Below are 26,212 nucleotides of genomic sequence, written 5' to 3'. Positions count from 1 at the left end.
TGATTCCAGCAGATTCACAGGTGAAGTGTTGCCTCACCTGGAAGGACTGTTTGGGGCCCTGAATGGTACTGAGGGAGGAGGTGCAGGTGCGGGTATGGCACTTATTCCGCTTACAAGGATAAGTACTGGGAGGGAGATCAGTGGGAAGGAACAAGTGGACAAGGTAGTTGCGCAGGGTGCGATTCCTGTGGAAAGCAGTAAGTGGTGTGGGTGAGGGAAGGATGTGCTTGGTGGAGGGATCCCATTGGAAATGGTGGAAGTTATGGAGAATTATATGCTGAACATGGAGGCCAGTGGGGTGGAAGGTGAGGATAAGAGGAACTCCTCCTGTCTTCCTGGACACTCTGTTCTGGATCTTCTTTTTGCTAGCTGCTGGCGAGGCATCATCTGTCTCAACTTTTACAGTCCTCTCTCCAGCTCTTAATTTCACTCCCTCCTAACCCATTTCTCTCCACTTTCTCTACACTAATCCCGACCTCACTATCAAACCTGCAGTTAAGAGGGGTGGTGCAGTAGTCTGGTGGACTGATCTCTACCTTGCAGAGGCCAAGCAGCATCTCTCAGGTACCTCCTCTTACTTACCCCTTCAACAGGACCCTACTAAAGAGCACCAGGCCATTGCCTCCTGCACCATCACTGACCTTATTAACTCTGGGGATCTCCCATCCATTGCCACCAATCTCAGAGTCCCCTTATCCTGCACCTCTCGTTTCTACCTCCTTTCCAAGTTCCATAAACCTGACTGTCCAGCTAGACCCATTGTTTCTGCCTTCTTGTTTCTGTCGCACTGAATTTGTGTCTGCATATCTTGACTCTCTTTTATCACCCCTAGATCAATCCCTTCCTGCCTACATCCATGACACTTCACATGTCCTTGATCTTTTCAATGACTTTAATTTCCCTGGCCCCAAGTGGTCGTAATACCAAAATATTTGTTTACTGACTAGTCTGTACACAATCCCTGAAGATAAATTCCTGAATCAAGCACTCAAAAAAAACCAAAGAAAAATTCACAGCAGTCGGAAATAATTATTTAATTATTTCTATACCTTTAGTCCAGAATTTATGGTGCAACTTCACTCTGCAGATTAGTAATTAAGGTGCAGTAAATTTAAACTCCAAGTTTTTTATTTAAAAAGTAATTGCAAAAGTAAAAATGTACTTGCTGGTTATTTTGACATTAAAGCAAAATTGCTTTAGCTACTCAGCAGCTCAGACAACAATTACAGAGAGAGAGAAGATCGTAGTGAATGTTTCAAGTTAATGATTTTTCATTGGACATATCCTACAGTCTCCAGATTTATTTGTCTTGTCTTCCAAATATTTCAAAGTGATGAAGTATCTTCTTTCTAAATTGGGCTTAATAAACAGAAATTGCTGGCTGTTTTCCATTAAATTGGAAAGCTTATCCAAAAGTGATAGCTGAGCAAAATAAATTGTATGATGCAGATGCAAGTTTGCAGAATGGATGTAGTCAGTGCAAATTGAAACTGTTCTGGGTTTTTCAATAACTTTCTAATTCTAGACACTATTCCCTTGCTGGGCTTTGACTTAAATAGAACAGACTGCAATTTTAATGATTGAAAAGAATTGGGAGTGAGAAATTATTTACAGCCCCTGTAAAAATATTGCAAATGTCAAGATGGTGCAAACTAATATTTAATTTAGCAGGCCACTCCAGCCTTAAGTTAGCTTGTTTAATTCAGTTAGGTTAAATTCATCATGAAATGGCTTACAGACTACATTTGCATTTTCATTTTCCTTGCAGGTATTTATGAGCCGACATTTCTTGTACTACTGCAGTGAACCTATTCTAGATGTGAAGATTGCGTTTTGTCAGGTGTGTGTTCCTTACAGGTAAACAAGGTACAGTATTTGTTGAATCATTTTTCCATTTCATTTTTGTCTTTCATATAAAAGACATGTGTTATTTCTGTCTTATCATCAGTTAGAAGAACATAATATGGAGTACTTGCAGTGATCAAAATATATTAAAGGATCTGTGTTCCTAACTTGGTGTTGGCTTCATGGTAGGCCTCTAATAGCTATGTAGAGGTTATGATAGATTTGTTAGATAGAAATTACAGAATATTTTGTCTTGACCATGAATATCCATGGTAATGAGGTAAGGCATGGGGCAAGCAGCCAACCCCTTCTCAGACAATTTTTCAATAAAAGTTTCTGACATGCCTGCATACCTCTACTTTATTGTCATCATATTTTTAATTAACTAAACTCCTCTGGCCTTAGGGAACCTGGAAACTAAAAAGAGTGAAGAGCAGAAGGAATATGGATAGTGTAGAGGAAGTGAGGAATCTTGGATCTTGTAAGATTCCTGAAGATAGCAGGACTGGTAAGAGAAGTGCTTAAGAAGCAAATGGAATACTCACACATGGAATACTAGCTCGAGTAGTATGAAGTGTTAGTTAGATCCTGTGTATGGTTCTGGTGTTCTGACCATCATGCCATTGGAATGATGTGATAGTAAAGGAGATATATGAGAATAGTCAGGGCTAGAGAATTGCAATTTTGAGGAGAAACATTTTTTCTGGTGTTGTCACAGAGAAAAGTAAGGAGTGGTTTAATTGAAGTGCACAAAATTATGTATGCATCAATTTAATCAGTTAGAGTAAATAGAAAGTACCCATTGCCCTCAACTGGGAGGTCAATAACTTTGAGACATTGGTTTAAGTTAATTGGCAGAATGATCAATGGCACACTGGAAAAAAGTCATTTCAGAATGGTGGGGATCTGGAACTCGCTGCCGGAAAGGGTGCTAGAGGCAGAACAGTTATGTTTTGTAACTCCAGAAACTAGTTGAAAGAAAAATACTAGAGCCTGGAATACTTGTGTTCTTAGGTTTTCTGTAGTTGTACGCTCACATAGGACATGTTGGTGTAATGATGTATGCCATTCATGTACTTCTTACATGTAACCCGTAATGAATAATGGAAACAAACAACAAATGCTTAATCAAATGATGTATTTCCAGTATTACTCAAATATTAAATACACTGCACTCCTCCCTGCTTCAAACTCAACATAGAATGCATCTCAACTCAACTATGTAAAACGTTGCTCTCTAGTTAGGACACTATTCCAGGCTCTCATATATACAGTGTACTATATAGTACAACTACTATATAGTAAACTTTAAATTGTCCCATTCAGGCCTAAAGATTCATTAGCTGTGGAGGATTTCTTACTGTTGCTCAGCAGGTGAGACTTGTGGCCATGAAACAATCTCAGGTTCTGGGGCCGCCTCCATGGTGGCTATAGGAGTTGAGTCTGGGACTGCAGGAAGTGGTTCTGACAGCTCTGCACACCTTTCTTCTCTAACAGTTGACCCTGCTGTCCTCAACTGCTTGATGTGTCATCTCCAGATGATAACAGACACAATATCCACTGTGTTGGAGAGTGGTCCAGTTCTGTTCTTAATATTTCCAAATACCCATTTTTGATCATATCTGTAGTCCCTCACCAGGACTGCTTGTCCAGGAGTGAAACTTCGAACCTCTGTTTGGAGCCCTGCATACTCCTTCTGAGATTGGGTTTGAGGAGAGCCACGTATGAGTGCAAGGAACAACTCAGGAACAGCACAGCTGGTGAGTTGTTGTTTGTGGAGTGTACTGCATGGTGATATGCAAGGAGGAAATCGCTAAGCTTCTGACTGAGTGCAATGTGTTCTGTTGACATTCCTCACAGTGCATTCTTTAGACTCTGGACAAACTTTTCTGTCATGCCAATCGTAGCTGGGTGGTACAGTGCAGATGTCATATGCCTGATTCCATTCATTTTCAGGAACGACTGAAACTGTTTAGCAACAAACTATGGTCTGTTGTCACTAACTAAGTGTTCTGGAACACCAGTCCTTGAGGAGAGTCTTCTCAACATATCAACAGTGTGCAAGGCTGTAGAGGAGGCTAGTGGGAACACTTCTGGCCACTTTGTAGCTGCTCCACTACTACAAAGAAATCTGTACCCATGAATCCTCTGCCAGGGCAATGCAGGCCATCATCTGGAATGGAAAAGCACTGCTCCTGACATTTGAAAAGTGCATGGCAAGCTGCTCAATCTGCTGATCTATCCCAGGCCACTGGACAAAGCTTAGAGCTAACACTTCCATTTTGACCACACCTAGATGAACAGCATGTAGATCCTCCAACACTTTAGCTCTCAGCTTGGATAGCACAACATCTCTTAAACCCCCACATAAGACAACCCCTGCCAAGGACAAGTTCATCTTGGCACTGCTGAAAATGGGAGATCTGGAGTTTTTGCTGCACATTCCAGCCACTTGTGGGTGGCCATGTAGACCTGAGACAGTGTGGGTCTTCTCTGATTTCCCTTTGGATCATCTCTGCCGTAATAGGGAGACTTTCCATTTGCATCAGGGAGAATACATCAAGAGGACTGTCCTCTTTTATACATTTTTTCATGTATTTCCTTACCCAAAGGTAAGCAACAATCCAACATTTCCATGATTAGTTGTCCTCTTGAATTTGATCTTGCAACTGTGTCTTCCAAGAAACAGAGCCCAACTCTGCATTCATTCTGCTGCAGTTAGTGGAACATTATTCTGTGGATTAAAAATGGACACTAGTGGTTGATGTTTAGTAAACTCTCTCCCATACAAATTTTACCATTTTATGCCCCAAACCAGACTCCAGGCCTCTTTGTCAATCTGTTTGTAATTTTTCTCGCAGCAGTAAGGAAATGTGATGCAGAGACTATGGGGTATTCACTTTCATCACTCAAAACGTGACAAGACTGCACCTATACCATAGGGCGAGGAGTCACAGGCAAGCTCCACTGGACAATGTGGATCATTATATGTAAGGCCATCATCATTTCCTTTGCTTTTGGAAAGCCACCTCACACTGCTTTGTCCATTGCCATTTCTACCTGATCGTTAGGAATGAGTTCATGGGGTGAAGCACAGTAACCAGGTTTGGCAGGAACCTGTTATAGTAATTAACAAGTCCTAAGAAGGACCACAACTGTGACATATCCTTTAGCCTTGGGACATTCAGCACTGTTTGAATTTTCTCAGCACACTTGTGTTAGCCTTGTTTGTCAATGGTGTGACCACAGTAAGTGAAGCTTGGATTAAAGAATTCACACTTGTAGCATTGTGCTCTCAGCCCATTATCTTCGATCTTTTTAGCACTGTCTTGAGGTTCTGAAGATGTTCCTTGTCACCCTCACCAGTAACAATGATGTCATCCAGGTAACACTGAGTGCCTGAGCAGCCTTGCAGCACCTGGTCCATGGCTTTCCACCAGAGTGCAGGTACGGATGCTACTCCAAAGATAAATGTTTTATAGTGATAAAGCGCTTTATGAGTGTTTTTGTGGTGAGAAACAGTTTGGACTCTTCTTCCATTGCCACCTGTAGGTAGGCCCTCACCCAAGTCCACTTTGCTGAAGTGCTTTCCTCCAGAAAGGTTTGCAAAGGTACCCTCTATCCTGGCTAAAGGGTATTGATCTTTCATTACTGGGTTGATGGTGATCATAGATTCACCACAGATCCTGATATTCTCAGCTACTTGACTACTTGGACCACTGGTGTTGACCATGGCCTTCACTCAAGCTTGGAAAGAATTCCTTCAGCCTTCATGCGATTTAGCTCACTGGCTACTTTATCACGAATGATATACGGAACCAGAGAGGCTTTGTAAAACTTGGGTGTGGCATTTTCATTTAAGACTATTTTACCCTTGATATTTGAGTTTTCCATACCATTCCCACTGCTGTGGCATCTTCCAGTGCCTTTCTTAATTTGCTTTCAGTTGACTCTATTGCAGGGGATGTGGCATGCAAATAGTGGATGGATCGCCGATCAAGTTGTAATTTTCTCAGACAATCACATCCTCACAATTTTGGTCTTCCTGTTTTTAACCACATGCAAGCCCAGTGTGGCTTGTTTTTTGTCGCATTTCACTGTTACAAATGTCATTCCCACAGGAGTTATCTTTTCTGGAGTACAAGTTCTTAGCTGGATATCTACATGCTTCAGTTAAGCATCTTTGAAATGGCATTCAAACTCATTTTGTGGAATGACAAACAGCTGAGCCAGTATCAAATTCCATTTTAATGAATGGTGCAAGCCATATTGCTCGTCTATTGTTAGTCATCACCTTTAAATCTCAAGACTACTCAGTCCTGTGTCACTCTCATCATTATTAGATTTTCAGCAACAGCATGTGGATTAATGTTGTTTTTGAAACTGCAGTTTGATTTTTTTTTCTTTTTCTCTGAGCAGTCCATTTATTTTTGTCTGCGTGACATTCTCTTTGTATGTGTCCTACTTTGTTGCATTTTCTGCAAGTTTCACCTTTAAACCAACGATGGTCGTTGGTCGTTGCGTCACAACGGTAACGCAATTTGTTCGGCCAGGCAGGTTTCTGATTTTGTTCACGTTCACTTTCATTCCTGACTGCAACTCAGTTGTGTCTCTGACTGCTGTTTCCAATGATACAACTATTTCAGCTGATATGAATTTTACAAGTTTAGTTGTCAATGGAGTGTAGGTAGATTAGAAGGGAAGGAGTCCAAGTACAAGTTTACAAACTGACAGGATATAGTATACAGTAAATGCTGTGGCTTTGATCACAGTGTAATGTAAGAGAAAATAGTGTGATCTTACCTAGCGATTATTTTTTTTTATATTTCATAATTTTTCCATTTCAAGAGTTTTTCTTTTATTAATGTCTTGTAGAGCTGTACATTTATAGTTATTTCAAGAATCATTTAAGGTGCATTAAATATCAGTTCCTGTGAAGTGCAACTAAATCAAAATCAGTAATAATGATTTTACTTGACTGCCTTATCAACACAAATATTATTTTCCTTTGTTTCTCACCACTTTCGATGGTGGTTTTAGTCTTCTTGACTATTAAACCACCATCACTCACTGATGATCACATGAAACGCAAATAGAATCAGCCTGTAGCCATGTGCAGCTTTCTTAAAGGAAAGTTCATGGAAAAGTACACTTTCAGCACAGTTTTATCAGTGAAATAAAAAAGAATTTATCAGTTAGGTCTTTGGGAATGTTTTATCTTTGATTAAAACTGAACAAAATTTCACACCCCAGTACTACTCTGACGTGATGCTACTTTCAGCACACTTATCTAGCATGTTTTCATGTAATACTTTCCTGCCGTGTTTATTGTGATTACTTCCCTGTTTCCATGAGCACACTGTTTACTCCTGGTCATTACACAGAGCATATTATAGTACAGCACAGGAATGGTCCTTCAGTCCATGAAATTTGTGCTGACCATGAAACTAATTGTATCTGCCTGCACTTGGTCAAATTCCTCCATTCTCTGTCTGTTCATATGCCTGTCTGAATACCTGTTTAATGTTGCTATCATACCTACTCTCACTTCTTCCCCAGGAGCACATTCCAGACACCTACCATTCTCTACCCTGGGAAAAATCTCTGACATTCACACTAGCTTCATTCATGTCACCCACTCAGCCTCTGCTGTTTCAGAGAAAACTCTCTAGGTTTATCCAACCTCTCGTTATAGTATGCTTTAATGAGGCAACAATCAGAATATGGTTTAATAGTACTAATATATGTCATGAAGTCTGTTGTTTTGTGGCAGCAACTATAAATTATAATGTGTATATAGTAAAAATTAAATCAGTAGTGTGACATCTTTTGAAAATCTAATTAAACAACATCGACTGACTCTCCTTTGTCTACCCTGCCTGTTACTTCCTGAAAGAATTCCAACAGATTTGTCAAGCAAAATTTTCCCTGGGGGAAACCAAGCTGATCAGTCTGTTTTATCATCTGCCTTCAAGTGCTGTACCCCTTAATAATAGACACTAACATCTTGCCAACCAGTAAATTCAGGTTAATTGGCCTATAATTTCCAGCATTGACAGAACCTTTTGTGTCGATAATTTCCTGTCTGGAGAGTGGAGTGACATTTGTGATTTTCTAGTCCACTGGAACTATTTCAGAATCTAGTGATTCTTGAAAGATCACGACTAATGCCTCCACAATCTCTTCAGCTTCCTCTTTCAGAATCCTGGGGTTGTGGTACACCTGGTCCAGGTAACTTAACTGCCTTCCTACCTTTCAGCTTCCCAAACACCTTTTCCCTAGTTCTAGCAACTGATATTTCTGACTCCTGACACATCCAAATTTCTGGCATGCTGCTGGTGTCTTCCAAAATGAAGACTGCTGCAAAGTATTTATGTAGCTCGTCTGCCATTTCTTTGTTCTCCATTTCTGTCTCTACAGCATCATCTTCCAGCAGTTTGATCTCCAGTCTTGCTTTTCTTTTGCTCTTTATATATCTGAAAAAATTCTCTTTAATATTATTTGCCAGTGTATCTTCTTATTTCATCTTTTCTCTCCTTATTGCTTTAATGTTGCCTTCTGAATGTTTTAAAAGAGTCCCAATCCTGTAGCTTTCCACTAATTTTTGCGATATTTTATTCCCCTTCTTTTGCTTTTATGCTGTCTTTGATTTCCCTTGTCAGCTACAGTTGCCTCATCCTCCCTTTGTAATGCTGCTCTTTCTTTGGGATGAACTGATCCTGTATCTTCCAAATTACTCCCAGGAGCTCCAGCCATTCCTGCTCTACCATCATCCTTCTAATGTCCCTTTTGAATTATCTTTGGCCAGCTCTTCTCTCATGTTTCATGTTAACCCAGCTGTAATACCAATATATCCAATTTTAGCGTCTCTCTCTGAAAATGCCTGATGAATTCTATCATATTATGATCACTGACTCCTAAGGGTTCCACTACCTTAAGCTGCCTAATCAAACCTGGTTCATTTCACAACATCCAATCCAGGGCTTGACCACAAGTTGCTGTAAAAAGCCATCTCATAAGCTTTATTCAGATTGCTTCTATTGGGATCCAGCACCAGCCCAATTTTCCCAATCTCCCTGCATATTGAAATCCCCCAAGACCATTGTAAATTTGCTCTTTTTATATGCATTTTCAATCTCCCTTTATGATTTGTACCCCACATCCTTGCTATAATAGGGAGGCCTATATATAACTCCCTGAGTCTTTTTTATCCTTGTAGTTTCTAACTCTACCCTTAAGGATTCTATATCTTCTGATTCTGTGTCATTTCACTCTAAGGATTTTATTCTATTTTTTTAACCACCATAGCCACCCTAACCCCTCTGTCTACCTGCCTGTCCTTTCAATACATTGTGTATCCTTGTAGTTAAGCTCCCAGCTGGGATCTTCTTTCAACCACAATTGTGATGCCTATAACATCATACCTGCCAATTTCTAACTATGCTCCAAGATTATCTACCTTATTTGATAGATAGATAGATAGATAGATAGATACTTTATTCATCCCCATGGGGAAATTCAACTTTTTTCCAATGTCCCATACACTTGTTGTAGCAAAACTAACTACATACAATACTTAACTCAGTAAAAAATATGATATGCATCTAAATCACTATCTCAAAAAGCATTAATAATAGCTTTTAAAAAGTTCTTAAGTCCTGGCGGTAGAATTGTAAAGCCTAATGGCATTGGGGAGTATTGACCTCTTCATCCTGTCTGAGGAGCATTGCATCGATAGTAACCTGTCGCTGAAACTGCTTCTCTGTCTCTGGATGGTGCTATGTAGAGGATGTTCAGAGTTTTCCATAATTGACCGTAGCCTACTCAGCGCCCTTCGCTCAGCTACCGATGTTAAACTCTCCAGTACTTTGCCCACGACAGAGCCCGCCTTCCTTACCAGCTTATTAAGACGTGAGGCGTCCCTCTTCTTAATGCTTCCTCCCCAACACGCCACCACAAAGAAGAGGGCACTCTCCACAACTGACCTATAGAACATCTTCAGCATCTCACTACAGACATTGAATGACGCCAACCTTCTAAGGAAGTACAGTCGACTCTGTGCCTTCCTGCACAAGGCATCTGTGTTGGCAGTCCAGTCTAGCTTCTCGTCTAACTGTACTCCCAGATACTTGTAGGTCTTAACCTGCTCCACATATTCTCCATTAATGATCACTGGCTCCATATGAGGCCTAGATCTCCTAAAGTCCACCACCATCTCCTTGGTCTTGGTGATATTGAGACGCAGGTAGTTTGAGTTGCACCATATCACAAAGTCCTGTATCAGTTTCCTATACTCCTCCTCCTGTCCATTCCTGACACACCCCACTATGGCCGTGTCATCAGCGAACTTCTGCACATGGCAGGACTCCGAGTTATATTGGAAGTCTGATGTGTACAGGGTGAACAGGACCGGAGAGAGTACGGTTCCCTGCGGCGCTCCTGTGCTGCTGACCACCGTGTCAGACCTACAGTCTCCTAACCGCACATACTGAGGTCTATCTGTCAAGTAGTCCACTATCCAATCCACCATGTGAGAGTCTACTCCCATCTCCGTTAGTTTGTGCCTTAAGATCTTGGGCTGGATGGTGTTAAAGGCACTAGAGAAGTCGAGGAATGTAATCCTCACAGCACAACTGACCCCATCTAGGTGAGAGAGTGATTTGTGCAGCAAATACGTGATAGCATCCTTCACTCCCACCTTCTCCCTATACGCAAACTGAAGAGGATCCTGGGCGTGCCTGGTTTGTGGCCTCAGATTCTGTATTATCAGCCACTGTGTGTATTCAAATACAAGATCTTCAGTCCTGTATGCACTAGCCTTTTTTAAAAAAAATTCAATTTTGTCCTTATGTTGCCTGATTTTAAATGATCATTTTCTTAATTTTTGTCTTATTCTTTATTCTGGAGACTTCAGTAACCTCTCCTGCACTGTCCTTCCCTTTTTCTTTATCCACACTTTTCTTGGCAGGTTAACACCCTTCAACCTACCCCAAATCTTTAGTTTCAAGCCTTATCCAAAGGTCTAGTTATGTGATCCACCAGGATCCTGGTCCATCAAAACAGCTCCTTCTTTCCCCAATTCTTTTGCCAATGTCCCACGAATTCAAACCTACTTCTCCCACACCAACCTTTGAGCCCCACATTTAGCACCCTGATCTTATTAATCCTGTGCCAATTTGCACATGGTTCAGTTAACAATCTAGAGATTGTCTTCTTGGTTTTGCATTTTAATTTAGTCCCTGGTTGTTCAAATTCCCTCATCAGAACCCCTTTCCCTGTTCTTCCTAAATTGCTGGTATCCACATAGACCATGGCAACTGGATCTTTCCTTTCCTACTCCAAATTCATCTGCAGATTACAGGATAGCATTAATGATTTCAAGGTGCTGGCTGTAACTCAGATCCTGTCCCCAACTTTACCAATCAGCAGGCCAATCTGTCTCCTAGAACAAAGAATTGAGACCAGACCATCACAGAAACAAGCCCTTTGGCACACAATGTTGTGCCAAAATTATTAAACTAGAAAAACAAATGCCCAACTAAACTAAATACTTCTGCCTATACAATGTCCATATCTTTCCATTTCCAGCATATTCATATGTCTGTCTAGGAGTGTCTTCAATGTCTGTATCACAATAGGCAGCACATTCCAGGCAGCAACCACTCTGCGTATAAAAAGTTGACCCGCACATCTCCGTTGCTCTTCCACCCTCTCATGCATGCCCTCTGTATTAGACATTTTGACCCTGGGAGGCAGATACTGGAAGCCTATTCTATCTGTGCCTCTCATAATCTTATAAATCCCAATCTCCATCAGATCTCCCTTCAGCTTTCCAATCCAGAGAAAACATCCCAAGTTTGTCCAATCTCTGCTCATAGTATTTGCCCTATAATCCAGCCAGCATCCTGGTAAACCTCTTCTACACCCTCTCCAAAGCCTCAACATTCATTGCAGTCAATAGATGAAAAGTGATATAACTCAGAGAGACACACTACCTTCATATTAAGCACTTCTTTCAAAAAAAAAAGAGCTGCATACAAACAGCATGCAGCTTCCACTGTTTTGATCTTAAAATAATGTTTTTTTTCCAAAGAGTAATTGTACCTATACAATGTCACTTATTATATCTATAAAATCATTTTTAAAATATAGATCATCATCGTTATATCCCATGCTTCAAGATGACCGTGATTGTTCTTGGCAAATTTTTCTGCACAAGTGGTTTGCCATTGCTTTCTTCTGGGCAGTGCCTTTACGAGACAGGTGATCCCTGTCGGGAAGCGGCCTGGTCGAGGGAAGTGCCTGGTGTGAAAGGTGCTAGTCTTTGGCTCGAGAGTCTTCAGTGAGGAGACTACGCCAGGCACAATTGCAGAGGGTGAAGACATGACCACTAAGCTGATTCAGTGTGCTACATGCATGATGTGGGAGTTCAGGGACACTGATGGTGCCCCCGGCTGCTACAGCTGTGGAAAGTGTGTCCAGATTCAGCTTCTGAAGGAGCATGTTGCAGCACTGAAGAAAGAACTGGATGACCTCAGGTTTATCCGCGAAAACGAGGGTTTTCTGGACAGGACCTACAGTGAGGTCGTTACACTGAGGATACCGGAAGAGAGAAAGGGGGCTTGAGGAAGGAAAGGATGCTTGAAGTACAGGAGACCCCAGGGGATGTACCTCTCATAAACAGGTTCACCTTCTTGGAAGCTGTCAGGACAGAAGATACTGCCAGTCTGAGAGGCGGACAGGTCTGCGAGCCGAAAATTGGTGCAGAAGCAGAGACGAGGAGTCAGACATCAGGAAGAGCCGTGGTAGTAGGGGACTCCATAGTAAGAGGTACGGAAAGGGGTTTCTGTGGCAACAGGCGAGATTTAAGGATGGTGTGTTGCCTCCCTGGTGCTAGGATCCAGGACATCACGGACCGATTGCAGGGAATCCTCAAGGGTGAAGGTGAACAGCCGGAAGTGGTAGTGCATGTCGGCACAAATGACATCGGGAAGAAGAGGAAGGACATTCTGCAGCGGGACTTCAGAGAACTCGGAAGAAGGCTGAAAAGCAGGACTTCCAGGGTGGTTATCTCTGGTTTGCTTCCAGTTCCTCGTGCTGGAGAAGGCAGGAACAGGGAGATAATGGATCTGAATGTGTGGCTGAGGAACTGGTGCAGGAAGCAAGGATTTACATTCTTGGACCACTGGGATCTGTTTTGGGGTAGGGATGAATTGTACAAAAGGGACGGGTTGCACCTTAATAGGCGGGGGACCAGCATTCTGGCAGACAGGTTTGCCACTGCAACATGGATGTGTTTAAACTAAGTAGTGGAGGGGGAGGGGATGAACTGGAAATATAAGGATGGAGTTAAAGGGAAAGTGAAAATAAGAAAAGTTAAAAAGGACAACAGAATCAATGGAGTAGAAAGCTCAAGAAGAGATCATACAGTATGGCCAAGTGAAATAGGAATTCATATGAAAGGAAAGGGGAGTACCGAATTAAAAATATTATATATGAATGCACGAAGTATAAGGAATAAAGTAGATGAGCTTGAGGCTCAGTTGGAAATTGGCAAGTACGATGTTGTGAGAATAACTGAGACATGGCTTCAAGCGGACAGGGCCTGGGAAATGAATATTCAAGAATATACATCTTATCGAAAGGACAGACTGACTGGCAGAGGGGGTGGGGTGGCTCTGTTGGTGAGGAATGATATTCAGTCCCTTGCGAGGGGGAGACATAAAATCAGGGGATGTAGAGTCAGTATGGATAGAACTGAGAAATTCTAAGGGTAGAAAGACGCTAATGGGAGTTATCTACAGGCCCCCAAACAGCAGTCTGGATGTAGGGTGTAAGTTGAATGAAGCGTTAAAATTGGCATGTCACAAAGGTAATGATACAGTTGTCATGGGGGATTTCAACATGCAGGTAGACTGGGAGAATCAGAATGGTACTGGACCCCAAGAAAGGGAGTTCGTGGAGTGCCTCCGAGATGGATTCTTAGAACAGCTTGTACTGGAGCCTACCAGGGAGAAGGCAATTCTAGATTTAGTGTTGTGCAATGAACCGGATTTGATCAGGGACCTCGAGGTAAAGGAACCTTTAGGAGGTAGTGGCCATAATATGATATGTTTTAACCTACAATTTGAGAAGGAGAAGGGAAAATCGGATGTGTCAGTATTACAGTTGAACAAAGGGAACTATGGAGCTATGAGGGAGGAGCTGGCCAAAGTTCAATGGAACAATACCCTAGCAAGGAAGACAGTAGAACAAAAATGGCAGGTATTTCTGGGAATAATGTAGAAGGTGCAGGATCGGTTCATTCCAAAGAGGAAGAAAGATCCTAAGGGGAGTAAGGGGCGGCCGTGGCTGACGAGGGAAGTAAAGGGCAGTATAAAAATAAAAGAGAAGAAGTATAACATAGCAAAGATGAGCGGGAAACCGGAGGACTGGGAAGCTTTTAAAGAGCAACAGAAGATAACAAAAAAGGCAATACGCAAAGAAAAAATGAGGTACGAATGTAAACTAGCCAAGAATATAAAGGAGGATAGTAAAAGCTTCTTTAGGTATGTGAATGACAAAAAAATAGTTAAGACCAAAATTGGGCCGTTGAAGACAGAAACGGGTGAATTTATTATGGGGAACAAGGAAATGGCAGATGAGTTGAACAGGTACTTTGGATCTGTCTTCACTAGGGAAGACACAAACAATCTCCCAGATGTAATAGTGGCCAAAGGAACTAGGGTAAAGGATGAACTGAAGGAAATTTATATTAGGCAAGACACGGTGTTGGATAGACTGTTGAGTCTGAAGGCTGATAAGTCCCCGGGTCCTGATGGTCTGCATCCCAGGGTACTTAAAGAGGAGGCTCTAGAAATCGTGGACGCATTGGTAATCATTTTCCAATGTTCTATAGATTCAGGAACAGTTCCTGCTGATTGGAGGGTGGCTAATGTTGTCCCACTTTTCAAGAAAGGAGGGAGAGAGAAAACGGAATTATAGACCGGTTAGCCTGACGTCACTGGTGGGAAAGATGCTGGAGTCAATTATAAAAGAGGAAATTACAATGCATTTGGATAGCAGTAGAAGGATCAGTCAGAGTCAGCATGGATTTATGAAGTGAAAATCATGCTTGACTAATCTTCTGGAGTTTTTTGAGGATGTAACTATGAAAATGGACAAGGGAGAGCCAGTGGATGTAGTGTACCTGGACTTCCAGAAAGCTTTTGATGAAGTCCCACATAGGAGATTAGTGGGCAAAATTAGGGCACATGGTATTGGGGGCAGAGTACTGACATGGATTGAAAATTGGCTGGCTGACGGGAAACAAAGAGTAGCGATTAACGGGTCCCTTTCGGAATGGCAGGCTGTGACCAGCGGGGTACCGCAAGGTTCGGTGCTGGGACCGCAGCTGTTTACAATATACATTAATGATTTAGATGAAGGGATTAAAAGTAACATTAGCAAATTTGCTGATGACACAAAGCTGGGTGGCAGTGTGAAATGTCAGGGGGATGTTATGAGAATGCAGGGTGACTTGGACAGGTTGGGTAAGTGGGCAAATGTATGGCAGATGCAGTTTAATGTGGAAAAATGTGAGGTTATCCACTTTGGTGGCAAGAACAGGAAGGCAGATTACTATCTAAATGAAGTCAAGTTAAGAAAAGGGGAAGTACAACGAGACCTAGGTGTTCTTGTACATCAGTCAATGAAAGCAAGCATGCAGGTACAGCAGGCAGTGAAGAAAGCTAAAGGCATGCTGGCTTTTATAACAAGAGGAATTGAGTATAGGAGTAAAGAGGTCCTTCTGCAGCTGTACAGGGCCCTGGTGAGACCCCACCTGGAGTATTGTGTGCAGTTTTGGTCTCCAAATTTGAGGAAGGACATTCTTGCTATTGAGGGAGTGCAGCATAGGTTCACAAGGTTAATTCCCGGAATGGCGGGACTGTCATATGTTGAAAGATTGGAGCGACTGGGCTTGTATACACTGGAATTTAGAAGGATGAGAGGGGATCTGATTGGAACATAGAAGATTATTAAGGGATTGGACACACTGGAGGCAGGAAGCATGTTCCCGCTGATGGGTGAGTCCAGAACTAGAGGCCACAGTTTAAGAATAAGGGGTAGGCTATTTAGAACAGAGATGCGGAAAAACTTTTTCACCCAGAGAGTGGTGGATATGTGGAATGCTCTGCCCCAGAAGGCAGTGGAGGCCAAGTCTCTGGATGCATTCAAGAGAGAGTTAGATAGAGCTCTTATAGATAGCGGAGTCAAGGGATATGGGGAGAGGGCAGGAGCGGGGTACTGATTGTGTATGATCAGCCATGATCACAGTGAATGGCGGTGCTGGCTAGAAGGGCCGAATGGCCTACTCCTGCACCTACTGTCTATTGTCTATTGTCTATTATCAAAAATGTTCAGAGATTGTATGCCTGGCATCAGTGGTCACATAACTATAGAAGGACATGTGATATACACCACCTGCTCATATGAGCATCCACCACCTGCTCCCATGGTTTCATATGATCCTGATTGCGGAGATTTCCTGGTGGTGGCTGATAGAGTAGCAGCAATCTCCCGTTGCTCCAACTCTAATTATCTTACTATTTCCAATCTGTCTTGAAGCCTCCTTTTTAAGTGTGACTTTTTTTTCATTATGGCTACATCTAGGGGTGGCAGAGGTACTAAAAAGGATGATCCCCCTGCTTCTTTGGTTTCTATTATGGATTTGCTGCAAAGTCAGACACGAGAAGCCTCTGAGAAGTTTCAACAATTCAGCTCTGAATTTAAACAAATAGAGGGTAAATTGGATTCTATTCAGCAAACTCTTAATGAACACGATAAACGTATAAAAAATAATGAAGCAATATTGTCGTCTCTGGAAACGGAAGTGGATGAACTGCAAAAGCTTTGTGAAAGGCAATCGAAGTCCAATGAAAAGTTAAGACAGAAGATTATCAACATAGAAAATAGAAGTAGAAGGAACAACCTACAGGTTCTGGGTCTCGAAGAATTAATCGGAGGTAATCATCCCATGGAATTCTTTGCAAACTTTCTGCAAGAATTATTTTCGGAAATTTTGGCATCTTTGCCTATGATTGATCGAGCTCACAGGTCGTCTGTGTTTACATCTCCTAACAGAGATAGACCAAGATCCGTAATACCGTAGATTTCGCACTACAGAGCGCACCTGATTAAAAGCCGCTGGCTCTAATTTTAGAAAGAAAATCAATTTTGTACTTGTACAGGCCGCACCGGATTTTAGGCCGCACCGGATTTTCGGCCGCAGGTGTCCCACGTTGTAATATGAGATATTTACACAGAAAGATATTACACGTGAGGATTTTTTAACTTTTAATTAAATCCATATGGTAACATAAACAAATACATATTGCAAATGCTTTTTTTCGAACCGTGCCTGTAACGCGGCTACTTTTAAATATACGTTGCGTATACTTTTTTACTGAACAACATTCCAATATCTCCTAACGACTGGTAAAAAATATATATACTGCAGCCTACCAGGAAAAGTTATTGATCGCCTTTAACTTAAAAGCAGCGTTCGCTCAGATCTAATGCCGCTCCGCTGCTCGCCCCTGCCTTCCCGTTTTTCGCAAACCGGTATCCCACAAGACGCGGTGAAACCGGGTGTGACGTCATAGCATCCCGCGATGTAGTACAGAAAACAAATATAGTTAAAACACTTCTAACTTTAACTAGAAAATGAATTACTAAGCGAAAATATTATAAACTAAATAACTGCCATAAAGGCAGCACAATGCTTTTCTTCGAGTGTTTTCCATGTTGATGAGGGTGAGTACAAATGACTGATTTACAATAATTTAATTGTGAAAGTGCGCTTGATTTATCGTACAATTTCATTGGACCTCTGTGAACTACTCATCAATTTTATTGGTCTACTGTTACGAGGCAAAATGTTTTTGGCGGCATGAAAAAAATCATGCATTAGCCGCATCGTAGTAAAGGCCGCAGTGTTCAAAGCTGTTCAAAATGTGGGAAAAAAGTAGCGGCTTATAATCCAACATCTACGGTAATTTACTTTCATGAATTTAAAACAAAGAAACTGTTAATACACAAATCTTGTCGAAGAGGCATGATTGATTATCATGGTGTCAAGATTAGAATTGTGGAAGATTACCCGCCTGAGGTTATGCAGGAGTGTGCTAAATTCAAAGAAGTTTATGTCCGGGTTTTTTAACAAGGGTTTTAAACCCTCCTCAAGCTCTTCTCAGAATCACACTTAAAAATGGTTCTCTGGAATAGTTTCTTTTGACTGCTGAAGCACAAAGGTTTTTAAAATCCAAAGGCTAGCTGCTTAGTCTGTCCTTACATGAAAACACAGGATTAAATGAGAAACTTTTAATTCACAAATCTCGTTAAAGGGGCATGATTCGTTATAGGGTGGAATATTAAGATTCTCGACGGCTATTTGCTTGAGGTTATGCAGGAATGTGCTAAGTTTAAAGAAGCTTTGTTGGAACATTTTTATTAAGGGTTAACCCAGGCATGGGCAAACTACGACCCGGGGGCCATATGCGGCCCGTTAAGCTTTTTAATCCGGCCCGCAGAACTTGATGAAATTATATTAACAAACCTTGAAATCCAAGCTGGCTTTTTTCCCCAGGCAAATTTTGAATAAGTTATTCACTCATTTTCCCACACTAGCCACGCTGGAAGAGGCCGGCGCAAATGTGAAAAAATACAGTGAGTCACTGGATGCGCTGCACAGAGAATTCTGCCGTCGCTTTTCTGATTTTGAAAAAATTGACAAGTCACTTCAGTTGGTGGCCTGTCCCCTGTCACAAGATCCTGAAACAGCACCAGAGGAGCTACAGCTGGAACTGATCGACCTTCAGTCTGACCCCGTCTTAAAAGAGAAGTTCAACTCTCTTAAACTGAATGACTTTTATGCTTCACTTGGTAAAGAGGTGTTTCCAAACCTCCGGAGGACGGCACAGAAGATGCTGGCGTTGTTCGGCTCGACCTATTTGTGTGAACAGGCATTCAGCGTCATGAACATCAACAAAGCCAGCCACAGATCCAAGTTAACTGACCAACACCTCAGATCCATCCTGAGAATCGCCACAACAAAACTAAATCCAGACTTTGATGCGCTGGCTAAAAAGGGAGACCAACAACACTGTTCCCACTGAAATCAAAAATAAGTTTCTTCGTTGTGTTATGTAAAAAATGCATTTGAAAATATTTTTTTCAATAAGCCTTACATGTTACATGTCATTTCTGTTAAGTGATGGACATGAGTAGTGCGCAGGTGCACGTATGTTCTCAAAATAAAAAAATGCCCTCCAGATCAAATAACGCGCTCCGCATACTGGCACGCTGTCACTGTTCTGTCCTTGTGCTGGTCGTTGTTGAGTTTTGGCACAGGGGACAATTGAATAAGAAGGAGCAGGACAAGTAGACCTGCATCTCCTACCGTTTTTGAAATAAAGACAGTCAGGAGGAGAGTGATGATGATAATATCTTGAAGGATAACAGAATTTTCAGTGCTTTAAAATAATAACTGTTACTATTAAACAAGCTGTATTTTATTCATTTAATTTTCAGTGTTTTAAAAGTCATTTCAATAAATAGCTAAATACCATGGGACTTCAAAGACAGATATTTTGTTGTAATGCATTTGTTCATTTTCAATTGAAATTAAAGCACATGTTTTCTACATATCCCATGATATTTTATTTTCTCTTATGAGGTGTATTACCAAAACACTCTGTCCATCTGCTCCTGGTCCGGCCCCCCTGTCAAATTTTAGAACCCTTTGTGGCCCACAAGTCAAAAAGTTTGCCCACCCCTGGGTTAACCTGTCCCTTGGCTACCTAGTTTGACTGAGAATCTCATTAAAGATGGACGCTTGGAATGGTTTCATTGGAATGCTGAAGCTTAAAGATTTTTTAAAAATTTGGAAGCTAACTGCTTAGCCTGTTTTTTCATGAAGATATAAAATGTTTAATGTCTTTCTGTATGAATACTGGTATATTTTACTTTTGGTAAACCTTTCTAACTAATGTGACAAGATCTGAAGGATTATCCAAAGTGGACTATTCCTTTAAAAAGAGAGAGAGGGAGCGAATGGCGTGTGTGCTATTTCAGCAATGGAGAGATAGAAAGACTGTGAGTTGCCATGGAAGTAGCAAGGTGGAACTATGTGATGGACAGCTGATGTTCAGCACTTGTGGGATATAATCAAGGTCAGTTGGCTTTGTAATCAGACACGCCAGACACCAAGGAAGACACTGACCCTGGTTGAGCTTTGTGTGCCCACGACAAAGGTAAGGGTCTTTTGCTCACAGTGTGGACAAAGGTCTCTCTCTCTCTCTCTCTCTCTCTCTCTCTCTCTCTCTCTCTCTCTCTCTCTCTCTCTCTCTCTCTCTCTCTCTCTCTCCCCCTCCCTCTCTCACTCTCCCCCCCCTCTCTCTCTCTCCCCCCTCCCTCTCTCTCTCTCTCTCCCCCTCTCTCTCCCCCCTCCCTCTCTCCCCCCTCTCTCTCTCCACCCCCCAAGTCTACTCAATTCAAATTCCAGAACTGAACTGACTTCTTACCATACCACCATATCATCTAATCACCTGAGCTGGGAGAAGCTTGGGAACTTTATTTATTCCCTTATATGTGCATAAACTCTGCTAACCTGTTTACCTTTTCTTGTTTTATTTTTTTTTTATTAATCAAAATATACTTTATTCAAAGATAAAATTATACACAATAAACCATTCAATGACCTTCAATTCTTTCCAGTTGTTTCCATTACTGTCTTTACATTTTCAAAATTCAAATTTGTCGCCACCCACATGGCACTCTGTTCTTTCATATTTACATTCAGGGGGTATACCTCCAACCCCCCACCCCTCAACTCCCGGGGGAGAAAAACCCTAGACTGACGCACTCAAATTTGGTGCAGCCACCGCAAGGACCCGGTGGGGAAGGACCACAGTCTAGGGTACTTTTCTTGTTTTATATTACTTTATCACGTAGTTACTAATAAAATAGAGTTTATAACAGAAGACTCAGACTCCAGGTGGTCATTTCTGCTGGTTCTTTTTAACCCATTATGGGATACGTAACTCTAATTTCCTTTTGTATTTTTTTAATACTGTATTTTTGATATAAGAGAATTGAATTTCTTGTCTGGATATTGTTTAATCTAGGTTGGAATATAAACAACCTGAAACTAATTGGAGCGATCACCAGGTTTTTTGGGGGGGTTGTCCGTGGTCGTAGATGCCGGCTTTCTGTTGGTCGCTTTTCTTTCTTTGGGAGGTGGGCAGGGGGATGGGCTTTTTTCTCAGAAGCTGTTTTCAATTTTTTTTAGCCAACTTGTTGCTTGGTTACTATTTCTCAAGGCTTATGGATTGGTTTTAACTTACATTTTAACCCTTTCTTTAAATTATTCTAAAAATGGACCAGACTATTAATATACTCAGTTTTAACATGCAATGGTTAACTCACCCTGTCAAACATAATAAGATTTTTGCTTATATTAGGAAATTTAAGGTCCCTATTTTTTTTTAACAAGAAACTCACGCAAATGTGATAATCTATGTTCTTTTAGCCGTTGGAACAGACTTTGTTTTCACTCGTCTTTTCAGGCTAAATCTAGAGGAGTTTTGATTCTTATAGATAATACACTTTCCTTTGTCCAACATAAAGTAGTGTCTGATACTAATGGATGCTTTGTTATAGTTTCAGGAAAACTAGATAATAAATGAATAGTATTTGCTAACGCGTATCCCCCAATGTAGATGATCCAGGATTCTTTGAGCTTTTGTTTTCATTTCTACTAGATCTGAGTCTTTATTCTTTGGTGATGGGAGGAGATTTTTAACTGCTGGCTAGACCCAATTTTAGACCGATAATCTTCTAAACCAGTGTCTATTAACAAATCAGCTTTGTTTATTCAATATTTTTTATTGAAATGTGGTATTGTTGCTATTTGGCGTTTCCTGCATCCATTAGATAGGGAGTACTCGTTTTTTCCCCATGCTCATACATATTTCAGGATTGATTTTTTTTATTGATAGTCAAATGATTTGATCAGTTCGTTCCTGTGAATATAAAGAGATTGCTGTTTCAGATCATGCTGCTGTATTTCTATCTTTAAATCTCCCAGGTCTTCCTCAAACAAACAGAATTTGGCATTTTAGTACAACTTTGTTATCTGATAAGGAGTTTGTTAAATTTCTAGAGAGGCATATTATTTTATTTTTTGAAGAGAATAAGAAGGAAGAAACTTCTAATCTTATTGTATGCAACACTTTCAAGTCCTATATTAGAGGACAGATTATTTCTTATATTGCGAGTGTGAAGAATAAAGCTAATAAAGAAAGAATTGAATTAGCCAATCAATTGAAACAATTAGATCAAAAACATGCTATAGCTCCAGATCCTGTTTTATATAGAAGACGTGTTGAAGTTAAAACTAAATATGATCTTCCGTTAACATATCCAATCAAAAATCAACTTCTTAAAGATAAAACTCAATTTTACATTCATGGGGATAAATCAGGCAAGGTATTGACCAACCAATTAAAGCCTTCTGTAGTTAAACAACAAATTAAAGAAATTTGCAAAACTAATGGTGATAGTGTTACGTACCCGTGACACGTGACAGTGGTACCCTTGTCACGTGACTGGGGTTGAAGCTAAACTGGACTTGAGGTAATGGTCTTGTGATGTTGGAGTGACGTCATTTTCCCGCCAGTAGAGATCATGTGACAGGTTTTTTTTACAGGGTATAAAAGGAGGACCCCTCCTTGTGAGGAGGGGCAGTTCGTGGCTGGATTTGCCATGTTGACTTCATGCCACTGCGTGATTTAATGTGATGATGCAGTTTAGTTGAAGGATGAAGTTTTATCTAATGCCTAAAGTTTAAAAGGTCATTGCCAGCAGTTTCTTTACAATGCTGCTAGTTGAGAATCAGTGGAGAGTGAAGATTGGAGTTCGGGAGTTAAAGATCGAGGAGAATCGATTTTCGACGGTGAAACGGGCTCAACCTTGTTTGATCCTTATTCGGAAGGATTTCGTTGACTATTCTCGTGTTAATCCCTGGGATTCCAGAAAGGATTGAGAATAGTGCGGTAAAGGAAAGGTCAGTGCCTTTGAGCCGTTTTGTTTCATAAAATTCTTCGTGGGAAAAGTTCGACTTCGGGGACTGAAGAAAAACGACGTGAAAGAGAATTTAAATCGTCTTAAAAAGTCTCTCCCTTAAATGGACTGTGAGCATTTTGAGCTTTTGGCAAAATCACTTTTAAGAACTGTTTGAGCTGCATCGCTTTAAGAACTGTTTGAGCTGCCGCACAGCAGTTGATTTCCGGTTACGTTAGTGATTTGTTTACTTTTGGGGGTTTGTTTTCAGTGTTTAATAAACGTGTTATTTGTTATAAAAACCCTTGCCTAACTCATATATTTATTGTTGCCTGAATACGTAACAAACTAAACTGCGTCATCACATTAAATCATGCAGTGGCATGAAGTCAACATGGCAAATCCAGCCACGAACTGCCCCTCCTCACAGGGAGGGGTCCTCCTTTTATACCCTGTAAAAAAAACCTGTCACAAGATCTCTACTGGCGGGAAAATGACATCACTCCACCATCACAAGACCATTACCTCAAGTCCAGTATAGCTTCAACCCCAGTCACGTGACAAGGGTACCACTGTCACGTGTCATGGGTACGTAACACCTCCCTCCAAAAAAAACATTTTTGGTCTGACAAGAACAAAAATTTCAAAAATTATTTACAAGGAAAACAAATTTATAAATTTTATAACATACACAATATACAATACCATCATATAACATCTTACAACTCACAATACAGTAGGAGTATTACAATAAAAAAAAACCACTCCAAAAAAAAATTACATTGTACATTCAACATCGAGATAGACAATCAGCAACCACATTATCTTTACCTTTAATATGAGTTATCACAATATTGTACTCTTGTAACATCAAACTCCAATTTAATAATCTTCTGTTTTTGTTTTTCATCTTACTCAGAAAAACTAACAGATTATGATCAGTGTAAACAATAAGTGGTTTTTGAATTGTACCAACATATACCTCAAAATATTCTAAAGCTAAAACAAGAGATAACAATTCCTTCTCTATTGTCGAATAGTTTCTTTGATGCTTATTAAATTTCTTAGAAAAGTAAGCTACTGGATGATCAACCTCATCACCCTCATTCCTTTGCATTAATACTGCTCCTGCAGCCTCATCACTAGCATCTACAGCTAATGAAAAAGGTTTTCCAAAGTCAGGTGCTTTAAGCACAGGTTGTTGACATATCATTGTTTTCAATTTTTCAAATGCTTCTTGACAAGGCACTGTCCACACAAACTTCACATTCTTCTGCAAAAGGTTAGTTAATGGAAGGGCAACATTAGCAAAATTCTTACAAAATTTTCGATGATATCCTACCATTCCCAAGAATCTTCTGAGAGTTTTTTTACCCGTCGGAGTGAGAATCTCTAAAATTGCCCGAACTTTTGCCTGAACAGGAGCTACCTTACCTTGACCCACAACATAACCAAGGTAAGTCACAGTGGCATGTCCAAATTCACTCTTAGCTAAATTAATAGTTAAGTTAGCTTTTGAAAGCCTTTCAAACAATTTCTCCACCGCAATAATGTGTGCTTCCCAAGTATCATTTCCTGTCACTAAATCATCAATATAAGCATCAGTATCTTTCCATCCCTGAATCACAGAGTTAATCATCCTCTGGAAAGTACCTGGGGCATTCTTCATCCCAAATGGAAGAACATTATATTCATATAACCCAGATGGAGTTACAAATGCAGAAATCTCTCTACCTCTATCTGTTAATGGAGCACACCAATACCCTTTCAATAAATCAATCTTTGTAAGGAACTTTGCTTTTCCAACTTTATCTACACAATCATCTACTCTAGGAATTGGATATGCATCTGTTTTCGTTACAGCATTCACTTTCCTATAGTTCGTACAAAACCTAATACTACCATCTGGTTTTGGCACCATAACACATGGCGAACACCAATTCGAGTTAAAATGTCTAATAATATCATTCTCTAACATGTATTCAATTTCTTTCTCAGCAAGTTCACATTTTTCCATGTTCATCCTATATGGATGTTGTTTAATAGGTTTGGCATCTCCAACATCTACATCATGTGAAGCTATAGTAGTCCTTCTCGGAACATCCAGAAACAAATCCTTATATTTAAAAATTAATTCCTTCATCTGTTGTTTCTGCTCTAGCTGTAAATGTGCTAATTTCTCATCAATATTTTCCAGAATGGTTGAATTTGGTAACCTAACAGAAAAAATGTTGGATTTAGAATGAAAGTCAGATGAATCATCTATCATGTTCCTAGTTAAATCAAACTCATTCTCACTAACCACAACAGTCACAGTATCAGATTGTTTCCCAAAATATGGTTTAATCATATTTATATGGCAAAGTTGTGTTGACCTTCTACGATCTGGAGTTTTTATTACGTAATCCACATCATTGATTTTAGACACAATTTCATAAGGACCATGAAATCTAGCTTGTAAAGGATTCGTTTGCACTGGGAAAAGAACCAACACCTTATCTCCAGGCTTAAACATCCTCATCCTAGCTTCCTTATCATATCAAGTTTTCATTTTCTCCTGAGCCAACTTTAAATTTTCCCTGGCTAAGCTACAAGCTTTATGTAACCTGTCCTTAAATTTCAAAACATAGTCCAACAAATTAGTGTGTACTTCCTTACTAATCCACTGTTCTTTCAATAAAGCTAAAGGTCCTCTAACTCTATGCCCAAACACAAGTTCAAATGGACTAAAACCTAAAGAATCCTGTACCGATTCCCTTACTGCAAATAAAAGTAAGTTTATCCCCTCATCCCAGTCACTTTCATTTTCCACACAATATGTCCTAATCATATTCTTGAGGGTAGAATGAAACCTCTCCAAGGCACCTTGCGATTCTGGATGGTATGCAGATGAAGTGATTTGCTTAGCTCCCAATTTATTAACTATCTGTTGAAACAATCCAGACATAAAATTACTGCCTTGATCAGTTTGTATTTCCTTAGGCAATCCAAAATAAGTAAAGAATTTTATAAGAGCCTTTGTCACAGTTTTAGCATTTATATTCCTAAGTGGTACTGCCTCTGGAAACCTAGACGAAGTACACATGATAGTCAACAAATACTGATAACCAGTTTTTGTCTTTGGTAATGGACCAACACAATCTACAATAACTTTAGAAAATGGTTCACCAAATGCTGGAATAGGTTGTAATGGAGCTACTGGTGTAACTTGATTTGGTTTACCCACAATTTGACAAGTATGGCATGTTTTACAAAACATCGCCAC

At 40.5% G+C, this 26,212-nt stretch overlaps 1 protein-coding gene across 17 annotated transcripts in view; it reads left to right on the top strand.

Moving 5' to 3' along the window:
• Positions 1-26,212, top strand: part of LOC140738120 (mitogen-activated protein kinase 10) — a 272,553-nt gene that overhangs the window by 106,083 nt on the left and 140,258 nt on the right. For 9 of the 17 annotated variants that reach the window (XM_073065258.1, XM_073065257.1, XM_073065255.1 and 6 more), the window contains one exon: positions 1,769-1,840. The exons of 2 other annotated variants lie outside the window; for them this stretch is intronic. In XM_073065258.1, coding sequence (XP_072921359.1) covers positions 1,769-1,840 — 72 coding nt within the window. Of the gene's footprint in view, positions 1-1,768; positions 1,867-26,212 lie in introns of all 17 variants that reach the window. 6 more of the 17 variants (XM_073065265.1, XM_073065253.1, XM_073065266.1 and 3 more) reach the window with 2 other exon arrangements.

This window comes from Hemitrygon akajei, chromosome 13 (genome assembly GCF_048418815.1).
Source record: "Hemitrygon akajei chromosome 13, sHemAka1.3, whole genome shotgun sequence".
NCBI lineage: Eukaryota > Metazoa > Chordata > Chondrichthyes > Myliobatiformes > Dasyatidae > Hemitrygon > Hemitrygon akajei.
This window is presented reverse-complemented; position numbering and strand designations above follow the sequence as displayed.